Genomic DNA, 21,769 nt, shown 5'->3' with positions numbered 1-21,769 from the left:
ATCAAGCACTGAGTCCCATAACAATCCAAAAGCATGTCTGGCGTAAAATGAGCTGTCAATCTGTTATCCAGGGGTATTTTTTAAGATTGCGTGTGGTTTATCAATACTTCAGCCAGATGGCCATAATACGTCGACCGATCATCATTTCACTATCGCTAGGGGCGTATGGGTACGCCCCGTTCGATACGATACGCCCGAATCGATTTTAAAACGAATGAACTAAACTGCAGTATAGTTTCTGTCAGCACACAGTGTGCAACAACCGTCAACCTAACACATGGACCATGACCAGTACACTGGTCAAGTGGGTGTTTCTGCTAGCCGCCTGCTGTTTTGTACATCTGGATTGTGAAATATATGAAGACCGACCAAAAATCAAGACTTCCAATGGAGATCTAATTTTAGAACCTGCTTTGGATAAAAATATTTACCTTCGACCTAATGGGCCAAAATCGAGCATCTACGTTGGAAATGTTAATATTCTTAACTCTCAGTCAACGCCTGAGGGAATAACCTATCAACCTTACAACAGCGATAATGTTGACAGCAATATCAAAGGCATATTAGCAAGGCTCCAGACGCTTGAAGACAAGAATAATGATCTACCCGTTGGTCTGCTGCTCAATATCACTTTGCTATTTAGAAGAGTTAATAACATACACAGAAAAGTCCAACGTCTAGAATCACTAATTAATAACGGAGCAAAGGATGAATGTGAATCCAATCCTTGTGAACACGGTGGCACCTGTCTCAACTTAGTGGGTGGCTATCACTGCCTGTGCCCGTCAAATTGGGAAGGCAGAGACTGTGACGTTGATGTTAACGAATGCCGGAATTTCGCTGGCACTGAGCTGGGATGTCAAAATGGCGCTACTTGTATCAACCGACCTGGAACTTATGAGTGTTTGTGTAAATCTGGTTGGTTCGGATTACATTGTACCAGAAAAGCAAAGGATTGTTCCGGTGGGGATTCAGAAATGTGCGGCCACGGCACCTGTGTGCAAGTAACAACTGGAGAAGGAATACAGTGTCTTTGTCATCAAGGATGGACTAATAACGGCACTGGCGTCTCGTGTCTGACAGATATAAACGAATGTGAATCTTATCAAGGCCCGAGGTGCTCTATAAATCCCAAGGTTGATTGTATAAACCTCCCCGGATCATTCCGCTGTGGACAATGTCCTCATGGCTATGAAGGCGATGGATACAGCTGTACGGATATCGACGAATGCATGACTATCCCCAATGGTGGCTGCAGTGCTTTGGTGACATGTCACAATACCATCGGATCCCGTATATGTGGCCCCTGCCCACCGGACTACGAAGGCGACGGGGTCACTTGCACCTGGAGAGGTTCGTGTAATGTTGCTCATGGAGGATGTCACCCATCCGCACAGTGTATAGAAATGCCATCTCCAACCGGAAAAACACTGCAATGTATATGTCCCGAGGGAATGGTGGGTGATGGAGTAGGAATTAGCGGATGTTATGTTTCAACCAGCCCTAATTCTAATTCTACTGAAGCTTGCGAAAACAATCCATGTGGCACTCATGGACAATGTCATTCTCTTCGAACCGGTTACACCTGCATCTGCTACAAGGGGTATGGCGGCGCTCATTGTGAAGCACAGACCACCGTGTGTGCTGTAAATCCTTGCCAGAACGGGGGTATGTGCAGACCAGACGACACCACGATTGGCGGTTTTCGTTGTGAGTGCACTGCTCAATACTCAGGTCCCTTATGCCAGGTAAGGACAAAATCTTGCGGTGGGGTTCTAGATCACGAGGAAGGCAGTATCGTCTATCCGTTGACCAATACGACTTACACACATAATTCTCAATGCGCTTGGGTAATTCACACGTCTCCTGACAAAGTAATTAATGTCACTTTCAGTAAATTTAATTTAGAGGGTAATGATTGCGCTTATGACTTTTTACAAATCCATGACGGTCGCAAATCATCGAGTCAACTAATTGGACGATTTTGTGGAAACAATTTCCCGAAGGGCGGCAATATTGTATCTAGTCACAATAATTTATATTTTTGGTTCCATTCCGATAGTACAGTTGCTAAAGATGGATTTGCTTTGCACTGGACCAGTATCAAACCGGTTTGTGGTGGCGAGGTTAACGCAACCACTCACGGACATATCAGTTCTCCAGGCTCACCAGGCCCGTATCCTCCTAATCGTGATTGCTATTGGCATCTGACCACTACGTTAGGTAAAAGGATGAGTTTGCATTTCTATGAGCTTGATATTGAATCACATTCAAATTGCAGTTTCGACTACTTAGCTATATACGACGGAGAGCACCTTACAGATCCGTTAATTAATAAGTATTGTAACTCTACCCAACCCGCCCCTGTGCATTCTGCAGGCTCCGACATACTGATTCACTTTCATTCGGACGCTTATAGTTCTGGTCGTGGTTTCCAAATCACTTACGCGCCCATTGAAGGGGTGCCAGGTTGTGGGGGTTATTATACCGCGGATAAAGGGGAAATAGTCTCTCCTACTTACAATGGGGCGTACTTAAGTAATTTGCTTTGTGAATATAAGATTAAAACAAGTCCGGATACTAAAATAAAAATTACCTTTAAATCTTTTAAGCTCGAACGATCTTTTAGATGTAAATATGATTACTTAAAGATATATAACGGAGCATCGTCGGATGCGCGACTTGTTGGAAGGTTTTGTGGAACCACATATCCAAAAACATACACGTCAAGCACAAATTCTCTTTATTTGATATTTAGAACAGATAGGAGTATGTCATCGGAAGGGTTCCGTATAACTTACGAAGCTATATGCGAAAAAACAATTGTAGGCGATAGTGGTATTATAAAATCACCCGGGTATCCATTCAGTTACCCTGCCAATAAAGTATGTGTTTATATAATTGCAACAGTGCCTGGAAAAGCGATTCAATTAACTTTCCAAGATTTCGACATAGAAGACAGCAAGTACTACGATTGTCGGTTCGATAACGTTGAAGTGAGAGACGGTCACGACATAAATTCCACTTTACTGGGTAAATACTGCGGAGGCGCGGCGCATATTCCACCTGTACAAACGTCTACGCTCAACTATATGTACATACGGTTTCAGTCAGATCTCAGTCTCTCTGGAACAGGATTCTATGCTAATTACACTACGATCGATACGGAGTGCGGTGGAGTATACCGGGACACAACTGGTTTAATAAATCACCCTTCTGGAGATGAGACAATTTACAAGAATTACCAATCTTGTAAGTGGATATTAATAGCTCCTGAGGGAATGCACATAAAGTTAACATGGAACAGATTTGATATTGAGGATATGGTTGGCTGCAGTAGCGATTATTTAAAACTTGTTGAAATAGATGACGAAAATGAGAATCAAGTGTTAGGTACTTTTTGTGGTTCGCACTCACCGCCCGCATTTACCACATCGACAAATCGCCTTATGTTACAATTTGAATCTGACGGGTCCATTAGATCTTCAGGGTTCTCATTATCTTATTCCTTTTTAGATGAGAAATCCCACTGCGGTGGGACCTTTATTAAAACTCATGGTTTTATATATTCACCTGGCTGGCCTGGAACGTATGAACCAAATCGTGATTGTACTTGGGTTATTAATGTGCCTATTGGTCAACAAATTAAGCTAAACATTTCGCAATTTAATTTAGAAAGACCTATGAGGAATAAATGCAATCTCGGCGATTATTTGGAAATAAGAAATGGTGGTAATGAAAATTCACCTTTAATTGGTCAGTTTTGTGGAGAAATAAAATCAAAAATAATACTGTCGTTAAGTAATGCCTTACATTTACACTTTCATTCGGATTTCTACCTGAGCGGCACGGGTTTTAAAATCGAATGGGACGGTACGATAACAGGCTGTGGCGGCACACTAACGAGCCCTTCAGGTGCAATTTCGTCTCCTAACTATCCTAGTAATTATGACGAGAACGCAGAATGTTTTTATAGAATAGTAACTAGCGCTGGTTCCAAAATACGCATAAGTTTCACAGAACTAGATCTGGAAAGGACGACCGATTGTAGAGACGATTATGTGGAAATATATGATGGACGTAGCACCAGTTCAAATTCTTTAGGTAGACACTGCTATATGACTCCCGAACTAAGTAGCATCGAGACATCAACAAATTATGCTTATATTAAATTTAGGTCTGATATATATCTAAGTGCTAAAGGCTTTATGCTTAATTATCAAACAATATGCACTAACAATGTCACGGGTAGGTACGGAGTAATAGAAAGTCCAGGTTTTCCCAGTAATTATCCAGTGAATCTAAATTGTTTGTGGAACATTCAAGTTCCCAAAGGCAATAAAATAAACGTTACTTTTATACAGTTTGATGTTTATAAGCCCCGCGTTCTCTTTAGATCCCATTGGGCAAGTCCACGTCATCGCTTTATATTTCACGATCGGGATGGCGAACCTTGTTTTGCAGATTATTTACAAGTAAAAGAGTTGTCAGCTTCGGATTACTCAGATAGGCTATGTGGGACTTCATTACCGAAGCCGATTTCTACGAAGAGCAATGCTCTAGAAATTAAATTTGTTTCTAGCGGCTACAATTCCCGCCCGGGTTTCCGCTTAGAATGGGTTAGTTACGGATGTGGAGGGCATATTCAAAAACTCCAAGGAGTTGTATCTATCGACAGAAGTAAAACCACCGAGGGCCAAATGGAATGCGAGTGGTTGATAGAAACTCGACAAGGCAAGACCATATCATTGACTTTAACTGACATTTATATGACAGATACCCATAATTGCACTACGGATGCCGTGGAATTATATAATGGCCAAAATGTAAAGACACCACTGCTGATGAAAGTTTGTCATAACGGTCAAGTTACCGTAAATTCTGAAAGTAACTATATGTTAGTCCGTTTTGTTAAACAATCTAAACTGAAAGATGTGCATTTTAGGTTTCAATTTATATCTAAGACTGCGACGTGTGGTGGTTTTATAAGGTCTAAGACGGGACTCATTTATTCCAAAAACTATCCACAAAACTACGATAACAACGTAGATTGTATTTGGTATATATCCGTTCCCGCATATCATCGTATTGAATTAAACTTCCTAGATCTCGACCTTTACTCCGTTTCACCATATGACGACGTAAATTGTATGGATTCCATTCAAATATATGACAATAATGAATACAGGGTCACTTCAAATTCCACGTACCGAATTTGTCCAAATTCAAATAAAACTCAAATTATCAGTAAATACAATCATATCATAGTTCAATTTAAAACAGATGATATTGGATCAGCTAAAGGTTTTAAAGCTAATTTTACTATGACTTGTGGTGCTATTATAAACGCTAAAGAAGAGGGCTTTATAACCAGCGATAGTTTTGTTAATCATTTAAACAAGAGTTGTATTTGGACTATCCTTGCACCAACACCCGATCAGAAATTATATTTAGTGTTAAGTCTTCTTTCATTACCGAAGGATAACAACGTAATAACAAACAGAAACTGTCCGTCATCATTCCTACGTGTCCACGATGGAGATGATGAGCGTGCTCCAGTTATAGGTGAATACTGTGGGCGTAAAGTACCGCCTATGATAGTCAGCCGTGGCAGTGCTTTGACAATTGAATTTGGAAGTTACACTGGGATACTGGCTGGTAAGTTTTCCGCTCACTATTCGACCTTGAGTAATGCCTGCGGTGGCAGTTTAGAATCGGAAGAAGGTACAATTGCGTCTCCTAATTACCCTGGACCATATTCCGGAAATACAGACTGTGAATGGATAATAAGGACATCTAAAGGGAACACTGTATACGTTCAATTCGAGAGTTTTAATATACCATTTTCAGAAAGTTGTAACGCAGATTACGTTGAAATTCGTGAAACTAATGGAGCTGGTCGTTTATTAGGCGTGTATTGTGGCAGCGACATGCCAACAAACCATACGGTAGCTTCTCAAATTTATATCAAATTCCATAGTATTCCGAAATCAAGCGGCACCGGCTTTCTATTGCATTATGGGCTTCAACGTGAAAATGATATTCAGGGAGAGAGCGGTGAGATAAGTTCTCCATTGTACCCAACTAGTTATTTAGGATCAGGAGAGTATATATGGCGGGTGATGACTACAGGTGTAGATACCATATCTATCAATATCGATAAATTGCAAATTTACTCACCCAATGAATTTAACTACAACAAACTAACTATTTTCGATGGATATGATACTACGGCACCTATTCTAGAAGAACTTGATGGTGTACTTAGTACTGCAAAATTCGTTCAATCATCATCCAGTGTAGTGTACATAACATTTAAAACGGATGAATCAAATGCAGGTTCTATTTTTCATATGAGTTGGTCCAAAACTTCGAGGAATCAAAATGAAGAACCTCATAACTTCATTAACTGTGGTGGAAATCAGACTGAAATAATTGAACCTGGCCGTAAAGTTACCTTGAATTCACCGAATTACCCAAACAACTATAGAGAAAATTTGAATTGTGAATGGGTTTACAAATCACAAAAAGGAAGACACTTGGCTATTAATTTCCTCGACTTTGACATTGAAGAAACTTCATCTTGCTTTGCTGATTCTGTTTCAATTTATTCATCCGATACCCCTGATAACTGGAAGCCTGTCAAAGAAAATATATGTACATCAGAAATAACTAATAACTTAACATTTGCTTCTACTTATATGAAAGTAAACTTTAAATCTGACTCGTCAATGACTAGAAAAGGTTTTAGCGCTCAAGTGGATTCAAGATGTGGTGGTTTATTGACAGATTTATCCGGTCAAATCAGTCCCAATTGGTGGGATGCCATGATGCCGAATAATGTTTACACCAGTTTAACAGCTAAATGTGAGTGGACCGTTAAAGTGCGCCCTGGCAGGACTATTCAATTATCATTCACTCAGTTTAATATTACAAATACTAATGATGTATGTTCAACGTACGTAATTTTACGAAATGGTGATTCCGCAGAAGCCCCAACATTGGGAAGTGGAAAATATTGTGGTTATGAACATGAAAAAAGAATAGATATTATAACTTCAAGTAATTCCTTACACGTAAGTTATAAAAGAGGAGTACGTGTGTTTGAAACCTTTACTATATTCTATGAAGAGAAAAACGATGAGTGTGGGCTAACGTCAACGTTGTCTCCTAGCCATAGTTCGGAAATAATAACTTCTCCCAATTTCCCTTCAATACCAGCTCCTGATTCTGAATGTGAGTGGGTATTTTACGGTCCACCCGGGGAAATACTTAGACTAGATTTTGTGGATAGGTTTGACTTGGACAATGCTGAGGACTGTGAAACAGAGGTTGTAGAAATTCGAGATGGTTCATCGAAATCATCTCCGTCTTTGGGTAGATTTTGCGGCAAGATGAAACCTGGAACAGTTAAAAGTACTAACAATGCAATGTACATAAAATATTCTACTGATCTAAAAGAACCACTCAATGGATTTAAAGCTAATGTCAGTATCGATACCTGCGGCGGTACCATTATTACAGATGCAGGAGAACTGACTTCTCTCGGATACCCGCATATGCACGCATTGCCTGTCGGTTCCGTTTGTAAATGGCATATTATTGGACCTGCAACACACATATTCCTAATCAAGCCTCAAGACGTTCAGTTGCCACAATCTGAAACGCTTTGTTCCACAAGAGTTACAATTGAAGAAGCAATGCCATTAAATAACTCTATTACAGTGCTGAAGAAAATGTGTCCCGATGAAAGTATGGACTTATCAGCTGTTGAAACATCAAGTAACAACTTTACAGTGAGTCTTTATATCGGCAAACCAGACTCATGGGAGAAAATATCAGAAAGTCGGGGCTTCCGAATTAGTTTTAATTCGACTAGACCCATGTGTGGAGGCTTTATCACTACTTCTGAAGGCTTCTTGAGTACTCCAAGCTATCCTCAACGTACGACAATAAAACAGTGCCATTGGATAATATCGGTTCCAAATAAATCGCGAAAAGTGCGTTTGGAGATATTGGACTTCGACACCAGTGTGCATAAAATATTGTTATACAACGATAGAATGTTTCAATCAGCAATTCAAACAATACCGGGCGATGGATATGTTCCTGGAACAACAGTGTTTGAATCTACTAGCAATGTATTAGCCATTTATATGGTTTTAGACAGAACAGCTACATCACATAGATTTAAAGCGAAATTCACCTCTGACGAAGCCGTAGTATGTGGTGGTGAATTGAGTGGCCTCAACCAAGAGTTTGTATCACCATCCATTAATCAACCTTATTATTGCGAATGGCACTATAATGATCAAGTACAAACAGCCGATGATAACGCTGTGAGTACTAATCTAACTTACAACTCTATATTCGTAAGCATCAATACGAATTCTTCATCATCAAGAACACGCTGTCGTATCTTCAATCCTAAGGTTAGTATTACTACTTATATACCTAAATTACGCATCAAATATTGGCGGGACGTTTGTGGGAATAGCGCAGCAACTTATGTAGTCCCTGCACCAGCTGTAGATGTGACGGCAATAAACACTAGATTAAATTCACTATACTTTCATATTAATTTGAAGGCTCAACCGTGTGGCGGTATAATTCATGTTGGAGAAGATCCTGTCAATATCCTAAATGTGCCTGATTTCTACAACGATACTTTAGAGTGTGCTTGGATTTTAGCAAGTCCGTTTAGTAGTTGGATTGAACTCAAAATGGAGGGCTCATTTACATTAGAGTGTGAAGACGAGTATGTTAAGGTCACTCAAAGTTTTAGGTCAGAAGCTCAAGAACTCGGACATTATTGCAAAGAAACAGTTTTAGAGAAACCCTTACTTTCTCATTTTTCACAAATGTATATCCAATACCATTCAGGTGTTAAAAACAAAATGGATTTAAAAATAATGGCTAGGACAGTGACTAATCAATGTGGAGGATATCTAACAACGTATCAGCATTCATTTACATCACCGAATTATCCTAAACAATATTCTTCTAACCAGGAGTGTTCTTGGGAGATTCGAGCCCGTGCAGGTTATAGAGTATCTCTTAAATTTGTCGATCGATTTTTCATTGAGCAAGCAGCAAATTGTAGTAAAGATGTCGTCATTATTTATGACTGGCGCAATGATGCTTACACGGAAATGGCCAGAGTTTGTGGGCGACAAACGCCTCCCCTGTATAACTCCACGTATAACCGCATGAAAGTTGTTTTACGCACCGATGCTGATGTCAATCAAGACGGGTTTAAAGCTGTTTGGAAACCCATTTGCGGAGGGAATTATACGGCTGTTGAAAAAGAACAAATATTATACAGCCCAGGTTATCCTTACTACCCGTCTCATATGGATTGCTTATATGAAATATCATCACCAGATAAAAAAGTGTTTCTAAAATTCCTAGATTTTGAACTGGAAGGATTTTTACCCACTTGTAGTTCAGATAATTTAACTATCAGCGCGCAAAGCGATTATCGCTATTTAGAACAAGTTTATTGTGGCAGTGAGAAACCACCGGTTGTTGGACAGTTCAGTAAAGTTTCACTAAGGTTTAGAAGTGACAATTATGTTCAAAGAAGAGGTTTCCAAATATCTTATTCGATATATCACTGTGGCGGCAAAGTCACCAACAACACTGTACTCTCGTCAACGCTTCTCGATACGTATGATGAGAATTCGAACTGCACATGGTTTATTGAAGCTCCTTCTAATAAGATTGTTGTGCTTAAATTTTTATACATTGACATAGAAGGTCAAAATGAATGTTTCAATGATTACATAGCCGTATATGAAGGCTTAAAAATGGATTCTGATAAACGATTGGCTTTATTATGTGGACATATAAATTCAACGACGACATTGAGAAGTAAGGGTAACACCATGTTGTTGCAGTTCGTATCCGATTCCAGCATAAGTTTTACAGGCTTCAAAGTACAAGTTTTCTTTAGCTATTCAGAAGCAGCACAATGCGGTGGAAAAATTAATTTGGCCACTAACACACCGCATGTCCTAAAAACTCCTCTAATGGGTCAGCTTGTATACGAAAACTATTTGGATTGCTATTGGTCTATAACGTCACCACCAGATACAGTAATCAAAGTCAGTTTTACTTCATTCCATATTTCTCCGTGTAAGAACATTAACCAAACTGCCATAGGTTACAGTAATTGTAATTGCGACTTAGTCGAAATAAGGGATGGGTTCAATCCAAATAGCTTAGTAATCGGCACTTACTGTGGTCACAGTTTTCCTCCTGTCTTGACTTCATCCAGTAATTTAATGAGCATTAGACTATCTACAGATGGGGAAATAGGAAGTCAAGGCTTTGAAGCAACAATAACCGCTCATCCAACCATATGCGGCCGGTCCGTCATATCTGTTAGTCATACACCACAACGAATCAAATCTCCTGGTTTCGACACTGGATCTATTCCTCGGGGAATTCATTGCACATATAGTTTAGATGCGCATGTTGAACAATATTCCTTAATTCGAATCACTGTAATGAGCTTAGACCTTCGTCCAGCTGTCACAGAAAATAACAACATCGATCATTGTAATAGTGATAAGCTTATTATATTAAGCCAGCCACCTGCCCCGAATAGTACACTCGGCAAAGACTTTATCGTAAATCACCAAACCGATGACTTCTTCAACCACATGTACTTTTATGAGAGCACCGTAAGATACCCCAATCGTTTCGAGTTATGCGGCCTTAAGATGCCCACTGACTTCTATATTTACGGAAATTCGGCTATAAACATAATAACAACGGCGGAATCAGATTCTAAAATTCATAAAGGCGTTGAAATAGAAGTAGCGTTTGCCGGGTTTTGCGGAAGAAATTATTCGGAGCCTTACGGTCGAATACAATCTACGTATCCTAGTCAATCAGACCCGAATGTCCCCGAAGACTGTTATACGTTGATAACTGCACCAGTAAACTACACAATATCCGCGTACTTCATGTCGTCTAATCCCGACTACTGGGACGAAGACTGTTACCTTGATATTTTCGATGGAAACAGTACTAGTGCGAACCGAATAATAAAAGTAGTTCAAGACTATAACAATAGACCCGTATTTTCTACTGGTAGGTACATGTTTTTGCACAACCACGTACACAATAATAATCGTCTAGGATTTGACTTGAATTATATGGTAACAAACAAGGGTCCCGGATGTGGTGGAAAAATGCATAGTGAGTATGGTAGGATAACAAGCCCCCTGTACCCTAACACCTACAGACGTAAGGCGACCTGTGAGTGGGAGCTGGAGACACCCATTAATACGCAATTACTATTTCGTTTCGCAGATTTCGACTTAGGTTTTACTTGTGATCAAAATTACGTGCAGTTAGTGAACAGTAAAAATGAAATTGTTAGGACATTCTGTTCTGAAACTCCTGCTGATTACACAAGCGATAATAATTTCGTCAAGGTAGTGTTTGTCACCACACAAAATAATGGTGGTACAGGTTGGACGGCTGACTTTATTGGAATTTTGGCATAAGGTTTAATTTATATTTAGTTGATATTTCCTGCCTTGTATCTTTACGATCTTATTTCTGTAATTTGTGTAAAGAATACGTAATGTGACTATTGAATTGTTATCGAATTAAATAATATGTAATCTATTCGACAATGATAAGAATTATTAAAAAAAATGACTACTGTTACCTTTTTACAATAGATGCTTACCATGTTAAATAATAATATAAATCCGATAAGAGTTTGTTTTATTTTACCTTCTGACTATTATTAATGCCTGGTCCTGGCCCCAAAAACCCGCTTATGTATTATTATATATTTCGAAATCTACGCCTTAACAACCATGAAAACAAATCTACTTGAGTGTAAGTATTTTTGGATCACATTACACAGAACTTATTAACTGTCCTGACTGCATGAATGGATAAGTGGTAAAGGACACGCCAAACCTACAAAGCGCAAGTTGCCGCAGGTTCGATCCCGCGTAGGACAAGAATTTTTCTTTTTTTTCAACGACCTTTGTACAGTAAAACCCCCTTTTTTCCGGGGTGAAACGCTAATGTCTTCAACCCACGTCGAGGGCACGGCGTGGGGATATGTCGGACTTCCACCGACTAAAAACACCCCGGGCGCCTTCTACTGCTTTAGCCAGAGTCACGGGATCGCTCGCGCATACTCTGCGCGACTCTGGCTGGCAGTAAAACCCCCTGCAAAACAAGGATCACTTACCTTATACTTAAATAAAATAGTATTTCCATAGTTTAGATAAAGAGATTTTTAAAAGACAGCCGTGGCCTTATGCTACTTTTAACGACGTAGTAAAACATATTCATTATTTAATCAGTGATTCCCTTTTCAGTAGAGTGTAAGTAAATTTAGTATAAGGTACAATGGGGTTGACGTATCCGTGTGGATAAAAACCCCTTAAATATAAATAAACATTAAAAAAAAAATCATTATTGACGACGTTGACTTAAGACTATTTTCCTGTGTCATTCATTTTAGGACTCTGGTTTTGGTTAATTTTCGTATTGCAGTGATAATGCACACAACAAATAAGCAATTTGGAGTACGGAGCTCAATACAGCTAAGATAATTTATGAGGGATGAAGGTTGCCATCTAAAATATAAAAGAAACCTCTTGTGTAAGAACGGAAGTGATTTGATCTCCCAATAACTTTTGTAAAGCCAAGAGATGTCACACCAATTCACTCAATTCTTTACAAAGCTGTTATTTCGAACAGGAATGGATATTTCAAACCTATAAGAAAAAAGTGTATTTCTTCTAAAACGCCGGGCACACACTTGTAGCTCCTCTGGTGTTGCGGCGGTAAGGTAATCGCTTAACATCATTCGAGCCGTCAGATCGTTTGCCCACTATCTAATAAAAAAATAAAGAATAATAATAAAATTGGTCTATCAAGCCCAGACTCCAGACTGTTATCTGTGGCAGGTCACTGATAATGACTGACCAACTGACAGATAGGTCCATTGATGTATGACAGACGACAGAAGAAAACTTTTCACCTGTCACCAATGACATATTCAACCTATATGGTTGGTCATCCCCTCCCGCTCCTCATTCCGTTATAAAATGTAACCTCAAGCGAGAGCGAATAGTATCGTTACAAGTAATTTAACAATTCTGTACAGGATATAAACTTATTCGGTGAACTTATAAATGCGTCGTTAGTAATAAATAATTCATCAAAACAATCACACGATGGATATCTTTTTAGTTCTATGGACCTTTATTCTGTACGGTTTTGCAGCCGCTATAAGCTTACTAATAGCTGTAAGTAAACAATTAAATGTTATTTTAATAATTAATTTAACTCTCATTACTCAGATTAAAGCACATACTTTAGTCTAGCAATGTATTCAACAGCTTTAAACAGCCTGTGTTATGTGTCTAGTTGGCAGTAAACAAATAAATAACCTATACATTTAGATGTTATGTTAAGTTATAATAATTTGATTTTATATCCTATGGTCAGCCAAGTCAGATCCATCAAAATCAAAGAATTATAAAAAGATTCGATATTAATACCTATTAAAACTTGGTTATAACTCTGAATGTTTTTAGTTATCCATACTCATATTCATGACATCGACGCCATACCCTGTGGTAGAACGATTCAAAGAAGAAACCACTTACAATGATCCCAAGAGCAAGAGCAAACTAAAGTTTCCCAACATTGATGAAGTTCATAGCGTTCACTTGAGTGTGATAGTGCCTGCATACAATGAGGAGAAAAGATGTAAGTTTTGATTAAATTTATATAGAATTATACAATTAATTAAATAAATATTTATAGTACTGGTGATGGGCTTCTATTTCCGCACATAGACTTCAAGTCGGCCCATTGTGGGTCACGTGGCTTTGGCAGGGCATCAGTCCAGTTACTCCATTTCCCTCCAGAAGCACAGAAGTCTCCTGGGATGTTCTCAGGCTTCTCGGTGTTCGGAGGATCTCTGCCCGAAATATTTATAGTATCAGAGCAACTTATACTGGACATACTGTTTTTTCATACTATTTTCTGTGACAAATTACTTTTTGTCAGTAAAAGAGTCTATACCTTAGCACACTAGAATTTACTGAAACAAAATATAAGCCATGATCATTATACTTAATGTTGAGCTTAAAATAACATCTATGATGTAATGAAATTATTCTTGACATTGTTTTAGTGCCACCTATGCTTGATGAAGCTATAGGATTTCTAGAAGAGAGAGTGAAGAATGTTCCGACTTTTAAATATGAGATAATAGTTGTTAGCGATGGAAGTAGAGACAGCACCGTTAAAGTTGTGGAGTCATATGTGGAGCAGTATGGAAGTGAAAAAGTGAGGTGCCTTGAACTCATCAAGAATAGAGGAAAGGGGGGTGCTGTACGCTTGGTGAGTAAACACATATCCAATAAAAACACTATCTTGTACATTATCTTTCTTTAATACCTATTTTAAACTCTTAAAACAATACCATTTAAGATACCACATGACAAGATAAAACATTTGTGTGGTCTGTTTCAAAACATATTCAACACCATATCACTAAACATGATTGATAAAAAACTGTTTTTAGTGCATGCTATTTTCTATAAAACAGCAGAGTGAATAGTAACGTAAAATGGCTTGTACTTAATCTCTATTATTCCAGGGTATCGAGAGCTGTAGAGGCGCCAGCATTTTATTTGCTGACGCTGATGGGGCCTCAAAATTCGAAGATCTGACGAAATTAGAAAGTGCCCTTAAGGATCTTATAAAGTGCGATCCTTTATCTGCGCCTGATAAAGTTAGCGACAGCATCGCTATTGTTATTGGTTCTAGAGCACATCTGGAACAGGAATCGTTAGCGACGCGTAGTTTATTTAGGTAAAACAAACATAGTTATATATAATTTTTGAATGCATAAACATCTACCTCTTTTTGAGAGTGTGCATTGTGTCAGGGTGTATAAAACTGAGTGCCATGCATCTTCGCTGCGAAATGCTTTCCCATATTTGCACTATCTATGCTGATGTTTCCAGACGAAATCATGAATCCATAAAACTTCTAAATTTCATCCCTAAAATCTCAAACCATGCGACGAATGAAGAACGAGTATCTTGTATTTAATATCCGTCTTCATATTGTGACCACCGCCCGTGATCGACCACCACCCTGTAATAGACTATCACAAAGAGCTATAAATGTAAATAAACCCAATTTACGGCAAAGCTTAGCAAAACCCTACATTGAAAAATTGTTTGCATGAGATAGTAATCGGATCCTATTTAGATTACAAGTTCTACCTATCAATACAAATCAGGATGATGAAATTATTAACTTCTATTGAACCTTTTTACATCACTTTGATAGGGCGGAATTAGGACACTAGCATTGGGGCAAATTGTAAGGTCATTTCGATTACAGGCAGAATAGAGAAGATTAAAAAAATGCAATAAGTATTTACCTACTTCATAGACAAAGTAAGCTTAAACGACTTGGTGTTAGCACTTTAAATATTTTTTAGACTATTAAGAAAGGATAGTAATTAGACAACAATATAACTACAGAATACATTTTTGATTAACCTACTAAAATCTCGTGTCCAGAAATCGGAACCGAAATCGAATTAACTTGCAAAGGACCAAGCCTGGGCCCCGATTCTGCTATTCTACGATGGCCGATGAATGAATGGCAATTGGATTAAATTTGAAATTATTCCTATTCTCATAAGCATTTCGCCAATACAATAATTAGAAGTTAATTGTATTGACCTTGGGTGTACCGTACCGTAGTGAATTACCAAAAAAATGATATTTTAACCCAATTTTAATCCATTCATCGGCCATTGTAAATAGCAAATCAGGGTCCTGGACCTGTAATGAATTGCTCTTCTCTATATGAGAATGGAATCTTGGAATAGGACCACTGTTTACTTAATCATTTATACTTGCCTTCATTACCATTTGAACAATTTATTAGCATAGAGCATCAATTCCAGTATAAAATGTTGCTTATTTATTTTTTAGGAATATACTGATGTATGGTTTTCACTTTCTCGTGTGGCTGTTCACCGTCAAAGGTATCAAGGACACGCAATGTGGCTTCAAACTGTTCACCAGGAAAGCTGCAAGTATTTGCTTTAAGAGTCTTCATGTAAACAGATGGTAAATTTATTTATACACATGATTTAAGTTTATTTATTTTCACATCCATAATATATTGATTTCGTAGATTTTCATTATAAAATGTTGAGTCAAACATCCGACTCATGTTCTTAAATTAAATATCTTGCCCTAGACAACTTTAAAGGAGATTATGATTAGGATAATACTTCTATGATATATTATTGTTATTTCAGGGCATTTGATGTGGAACTACTTTATATAGCACAAAAACTGAACATTCCAATCGCCGAGATTCCAGTAAGATGGACTGAGATAGAGGGCTCGAAGGTGACCCCGGTGCTCTCGTGGATACAGATGGGCTGCGACCTGGGCCTCATATGGCTCAAGTACACCATCGGAGCATGGAAGATCAAAAGTCAGAAATCAGAATAAACCTATTATTTTTATATTTTATTATTATTATAATCATATCAAGTCTTCTTTCTAAGTGGACACGTTTCATATTTGATTAAATCAAGAATTAATGCTACAAAAACGCTTTTATTACAAAAACATTTAATGAAAAACATTGTTTTTATCATAAACAGCAAAGATATAATTGCAAAAAATATATTCTATAACAGAAAGGCCTTAAGGTACGCTAAGTGGTGCGTGAGATTAATGAATAACGATCATTTACTTGCTAAGTATACTATAAATGGATAAAAATATTTTTAATATATAAAATGTACTTAATAATATGATGAGAAAACAATAAATGCTTGAAACTCCTTTTAAGGTAATAATTCATAATATTTTTTTTTCGGCCAGCGCCGGTAGATGGCACGGCACAAGACTTTAAATAGTTAAATAAAGTTAATGGTACCCTATGGTATAGTAAATCTTTTTTCTTGCCTTCTACCGGTGTAGTCCTAGAAATCAGTTTCTCAGTAAACACAATTTGGAAGAGTAGGAGGTCCTTATGTATTCATACAGGGTTACTAAACTTAATAATTAGTGTTTAACAGTTTTAATTTTATAGAATATATAATACAACGCAATACAATATCAATTTATGTGAATTGACACTTTGAAACATTCAAAAAAAGTATTTACTGAAATCTTGCCTCACATTTCTTTTGAGCAAAGTTTAAGTTTGGCAAAGTGAGTGAACATATAATAGTCGTGAACATTTGAGCGTTAATTGTATGCAATGGTACATTATTCTTATAAACATTTAGATCCAATAAGATTTAGAATTTACATTTGTAAAATATTCTACAGTATAAAGACTAATTTTAAATTGAGAAATGGGCTTTTATACATAATTTTTGATTATCACAGAAGTCGGGTTGCACAGATTCAGGTATGGCTTTCTAGCTAGTGACTAAAATTGCTACAACATAGTCTCAGACATAATTTTCTTTAAAATGCCATTTAGAAGGTATACAAAACTTGCTAAGTGATTACTTCAAATATTTATGTTATTTTCTTATAAATACCTTGATTACTTATGAAAATTGTTTGGTGGGTATGACTTGGGATGTTAAGCTTTCCGGAACCGACTGCGTTGTTTACGGCACACACTAAACCAAAGAGAAATTATCCTATTAGTGCAACGAAGGCGATTCGCTTATTTCGCATGCTGGCAGAGCTACAATACTAGCAAAAACAATCTTTATAAAGGATAAAAACTGAAATTATACATTAGAAAGAATAGTATCGTTGAAAAAATAATTTATTTCGATGACTACTATTCATATTTCGATTACTTGAACGGAAACGATGAGAAAGTGTAATTTACATTTTATGTTTACACCACAAATATAAAAACTCTAGTACAAAGTCTTTCAAGACAGCTAAATATAATTCTATTCATAAGTTAATGCTTATAAACATCAAGATTCAATAAATAGTGTTTAAGACTAAACATTCACGAATATAAAAGTATGTACATACATTCAAGACTGTCTTTTCCATACTTCTGTCTCATACATTACTTTTTTATATATATTAGTGCATAACATAGTGTACACTGTACATTCATAAGAAATTATGCCATTTTAAAGTGTTTCATTAGGCATTAGTGAGATTACTGCCAGATCTTCAAGTCTTTACATTATAACTGATTCAGACTGTCATGATGAAAAAAAATAGTCTTATGTAATATTGTCTGTTTTTTTTTTTGCAAAATTATCTGACAGTCAATGATCAACTTAAACAAATTAACATAATTATGTCGGTATGTTATAAATCCTCGAATAGTTTTTAGTCTTAACTATGCAGAATGCAAATGATAGATCTTGAAATGAGGTGTAGCTCAGTCTAGCAACAATTAAATAATGAATTATCTAATGGGAAGTTGATAGAAACCCAAATCTTACCCATTTGTAATTAAATGTTGATAAAACTACAATAAAGCGGAACATGCACCTCGTTAAATTGATTTTTTGCGGTTGTGGATATTAATCTGAATTGGTTAATTCTTACAGACCACGCAACGCTTTTGTGTAAAGAATTCACAACATCACTTTTAATTCTATGAACTTGGCAAGTCTGTCTAAGAGACCAGGCATGTAGTAAAGAGGTTGTTAATAAACTGCCTATAGGCCACTCATATAAAATCAATCAAGTAGCATTGCCAATAACACTTAGCTTAACTTTACACTGATATACATTCCAGCAAGTCTGATAACAGAAGTACTCGGTACTTGTAGAACAGACAGTATACATTTATATAATGTAAAAACATATAGCAAACATTGTTCAGCATCTTGAAGCTCCTATATTCGTATCATGTACATTTTATACTTTTACCTTTAATCCAAACACCATTTTGAGGAATTGTTCGTAATGGATAGTTATAACGCCATCCTGATCCGTGTCGTAATGTCGGAATGCTGACGTCAGAGTCTAAAAATAAATACTCAAATTACACACACAGTCCACTTCGACAGCAAGTAAAAAAATATTTTCCTTGTAGAGCGAAACCACAAAGGCCGACTCAAGATGTTAAGTACTGAATAATATCATTCTTTAACGAATTTAAGGTCGAGTATTTCAAGCGTAACACACAAAATTGAAACAACGTTATCTTACAATACTGTACATTTTTGGTTAGTATAAAAAAGTTCGATTAACGAAAATACTTAAATTGACACATTAAATATTCTGAAGGCTGAATACCCACGATGAATAAATAAAAAAATCGATAAGTAATAAAATGAAAAGCAATACTTACATATAAGGTAACACAGCACTGAATAAAATCATCAAACAGGATAGTTCCTCGGCCAAATCTGTCAAACTTCTGAACCATGATGTTGACTACTTCATCTGACAATCGGTAGCCAAATGCCGTGAGTGCATTCTTCAGCTCCATCTTGTCAATGTTCCCTGAGTTGTCTCCATCAAAGGATCGGAAACAATTCTGCCAATCTGTTACATACTTCCAAAGTGCTCCAAAATCTTCAAAATTGATCACTCCACGGTTTTGTTTGTCAAACATACCTGTAAGAATAACAGAAACTGAGCTTTAACAGTGCTTTTAGCATTCTAAAATAAAGTGTAATAAATTTTCTAAAATTGATGAAAGTAGTAAAAAATAAAAGATGTGATAATATTCTCAAGTTTTGTCTTTAGTAATAGAATTTGTGCCACTCCATTCATACTAATCAGTCTTTATTGGTAGTTACATTCCAAGGTATTATAATATTACTTGTTTATACACAAGCATCCTATTTTTTATACTTTCTTTACTATATGTATGACTAAAAAAACGAATAATACAGTATGAATAAGGGGACTCACAGACCTGTATATTTTAATAACATTACAAAAAGGAAACAAGTTACAAATCAAACAGTATCAATTATCATTATATTGTAAACATACCAATCATTAAACGGACAGTTTCAGGATTGAATGGGTTCCATGTTCCATTAGAAAGGGCTTGCTGCAACTCATCTGCTGATATATAACCACTGCGGTCTTTGTCAACCCTGAAATAATGTACACAATATGTTAAAAACTAGGTAACCTTTTTCCCCAGGAAAAAGCAACATTATGTAAGCCTAAGCCTATGTTAAACATTTATATTAAACATTATCAATATCTTTATGCAAATTATAATGAATGGACTCAAAAACAATCCTTGAATTGAATTACATGACTCATCTCAGTTTTTTTTTTTCAAGCCTTGCAGACAGGGTATTTGTTCATTTCACCATAATAACTGAGTCATCATTCTATAATTATAAATACAATCATCAGATCTTATTTACCTTCTAAAAACATCCCATAAGAACTCCCGGCTAGGCATCGCCGATTGGAAAGTCATTATTGCTGTAAAAAGTTTAAAAACAATATTAGTTTATTTATTTATCAATAGTTATTTGTGTATTGGACAATTCTTCTTATCAACAACAATTAATTCACTGAAGGAGGCCAACTGATATCTAAAGCTGTGCAATAAAAACTTAAGATATGGTTACCTATACACACTTGTAGTATATTCTGTAAGAGAAATATACAACCAAGTACCAATCAATATGTATGATTGATAAATAATTCTTATACTCTTTCCTGCATAATATGGAGCATAGGATATATTATAAAAGATCAGTATTCTCAATAATATTAAATTAATATTTCTTTATAGGTACCCTTATACTGGAAGTAAATAAGGAGTACAATGATTTATATTTAATTGTTAAGGCAGAGAATATATAACAACTGCTATTGTATTCCAGGAGATATTTCCACAAATACTCTGCAATATTGTAACAACAAAATAACACACCTGTTGGGTTTCCTTTAGTACACACAATAAATAATTACACAATAACTTTCACAAGTCTTACTTCTTTGATCGGACTAGATTATGAGGTTTGATGTACTATTTATTTATTGTTGTCGAAGACGTCAATTCAGTGACTATAGAAACGTATTAGTTCCTTTACCTTGTATCGGGTGACTGTCGTGTGTAGTGACGAAGATGGTCAGCCTCAGCCACCAGCACGATGATAACCACAGAGCCACAGAACATATATACCCCTACAGGGACGACACTTAACTAAAGGACCGACGTCATTACAGTCAAGACTCAAGAGTTTGATGACAAGTACTTGTGTTGCCAGCCTATTTTCTTTTTAAAGGATCATCAGGACCCAAGGCCTGATGATCCATTGGTTAGTGTAAACATAATATATATTTTTAGAGAATATATTCCAAGGTCTGTCGTGGATACATGGTAAAACCAGTTCATCTTGTTATTTCTGTGTTGGCCTTTTTTAGGTTTTTTAAGTAAAGTCAAGCTTTTGAATAATTTTTAACCCCACGAACCTAGTTTTTAACGCAACGATAGTTATCGCATATTTGTTGGCCTCTATCGTATCATACGATCATACCTTCAATAAATAGTTGAACAAATGACTTTTTCCCTTTTTCTAGATTTCAGCACTTGCCAGTTGCCATCAATCGACCAAATCGAAATTTTGTGATTCTGAAACCAATCAAATTCATTATGTCCATGTATAGTGAAATATTCTAGAAAAAAGTAAACAATGTTACAGTTTACTTGTTTTATTTAATTAAAGTAAAACTTAAAGCAAATACGTTCGTATGTAATGCTTTTCATAATAAAATAAATAAGTAAGAGTATTTAAAATGTACGATTT

The 21,769-nt window shown here is 36.6% G+C and overlaps 3 protein-coding genes across 4 annotated transcripts; 2 read left to right on the top strand and 1 right to left on the bottom strand.

The window, feature by feature from the left end:
* The first annotated feature begins 66 nt into the window (after positions 1–66).
* LOC113508586 (cubilin homolog) lies at positions 67–11,736 on the top strand. Its single transcript, XM_026891711.1, has one exon. It carries the CDS (start codon positions 285–287, stop codon positions 11,517–11,519), a length of 11,235 nt encoding a protein of 3,744 aa, XP_026747512.1. The 5' UTR covers positions 67–284; the 3' UTR covers positions 11,520–11,736.
* Positions 11,737–12,525: 789 nt separating this feature from the next.
* On the top strand, positions 12,526–16,641 carry LOC113508584 (dolichyl-phosphate beta-glucosyltransferase). The gene is made up of 7 exons (XM_026891708.1): positions 12,526–12,832; positions 13,151–13,292; positions 13,584–13,758; positions 14,189–14,397; positions 14,657–14,871; positions 16,014–16,151; positions 16,346–16,641. Exons 2-7 carry the CDS (start codon positions 13,221–13,223, stop codon positions 16,542–16,544), a joined length of 1,008 nt encoding a protein of 335 aa, XP_026747509.1. The 5' UTR covers positions 12,526–12,832; positions 13,151–13,220; the 3' UTR covers positions 16,545–16,641.
* A 361-nt stretch (positions 16,642–17,002) lies between these two features.
* On the bottom strand, positions 17,003–21,185 carry LOC113508585 (programmed cell death protein 6). Of its 2 annotated transcripts, XM_026891710.1 has the most exons (6): positions 21,053–21,185; positions 20,375–20,435; positions 19,986–20,092; positions 19,333–19,601; positions 18,909–19,004; positions 17,003–17,677 (listed from the first exon to the last, which is right to left on the bottom strand). In XM_026891710.1, the coding sequence occupies exons 2-6, from the start codon at positions 20,428–20,430 to the stop codon at positions 17,666–17,668; spliced, it is 540 nt and encodes a 179-aa protein (XP_026747511.1). In that variant the 5' UTR covers positions 20,431–20,435; positions 21,053–21,185; the 3' UTR covers positions 17,003–17,665. The 2 variants fall into 2 exon arrangements, with proteins under 2 accessions (XP_026747511.1, XP_026747510.1); XM_026891709.1 differs by lacking the exon at positions 21,053–21,185 and adding an exon at positions 20,893–21,046 and having other exon boundaries at positions 17,003–19,004.
* Positions 21,186–21,769: the final 584 nt, after the last annotated feature.

The sequence above is a fragment of the Trichoplusia ni genome, chromosome 2 (genome assembly GCF_003590095.1).
Source record: "Trichoplusia ni isolate ovarian cell line Hi5 chromosome 2, tn1, whole genome shotgun sequence".
Classification (NCBI taxonomy): domain Eukaryota; kingdom Metazoa; phylum Arthropoda; class Insecta; order Lepidoptera; family Noctuidae; genus Trichoplusia; species Trichoplusia ni.
Note: the sequence above shows the minus strand (reverse complement) of the source record. Positions and strands in the feature narration are given on the sequence as shown.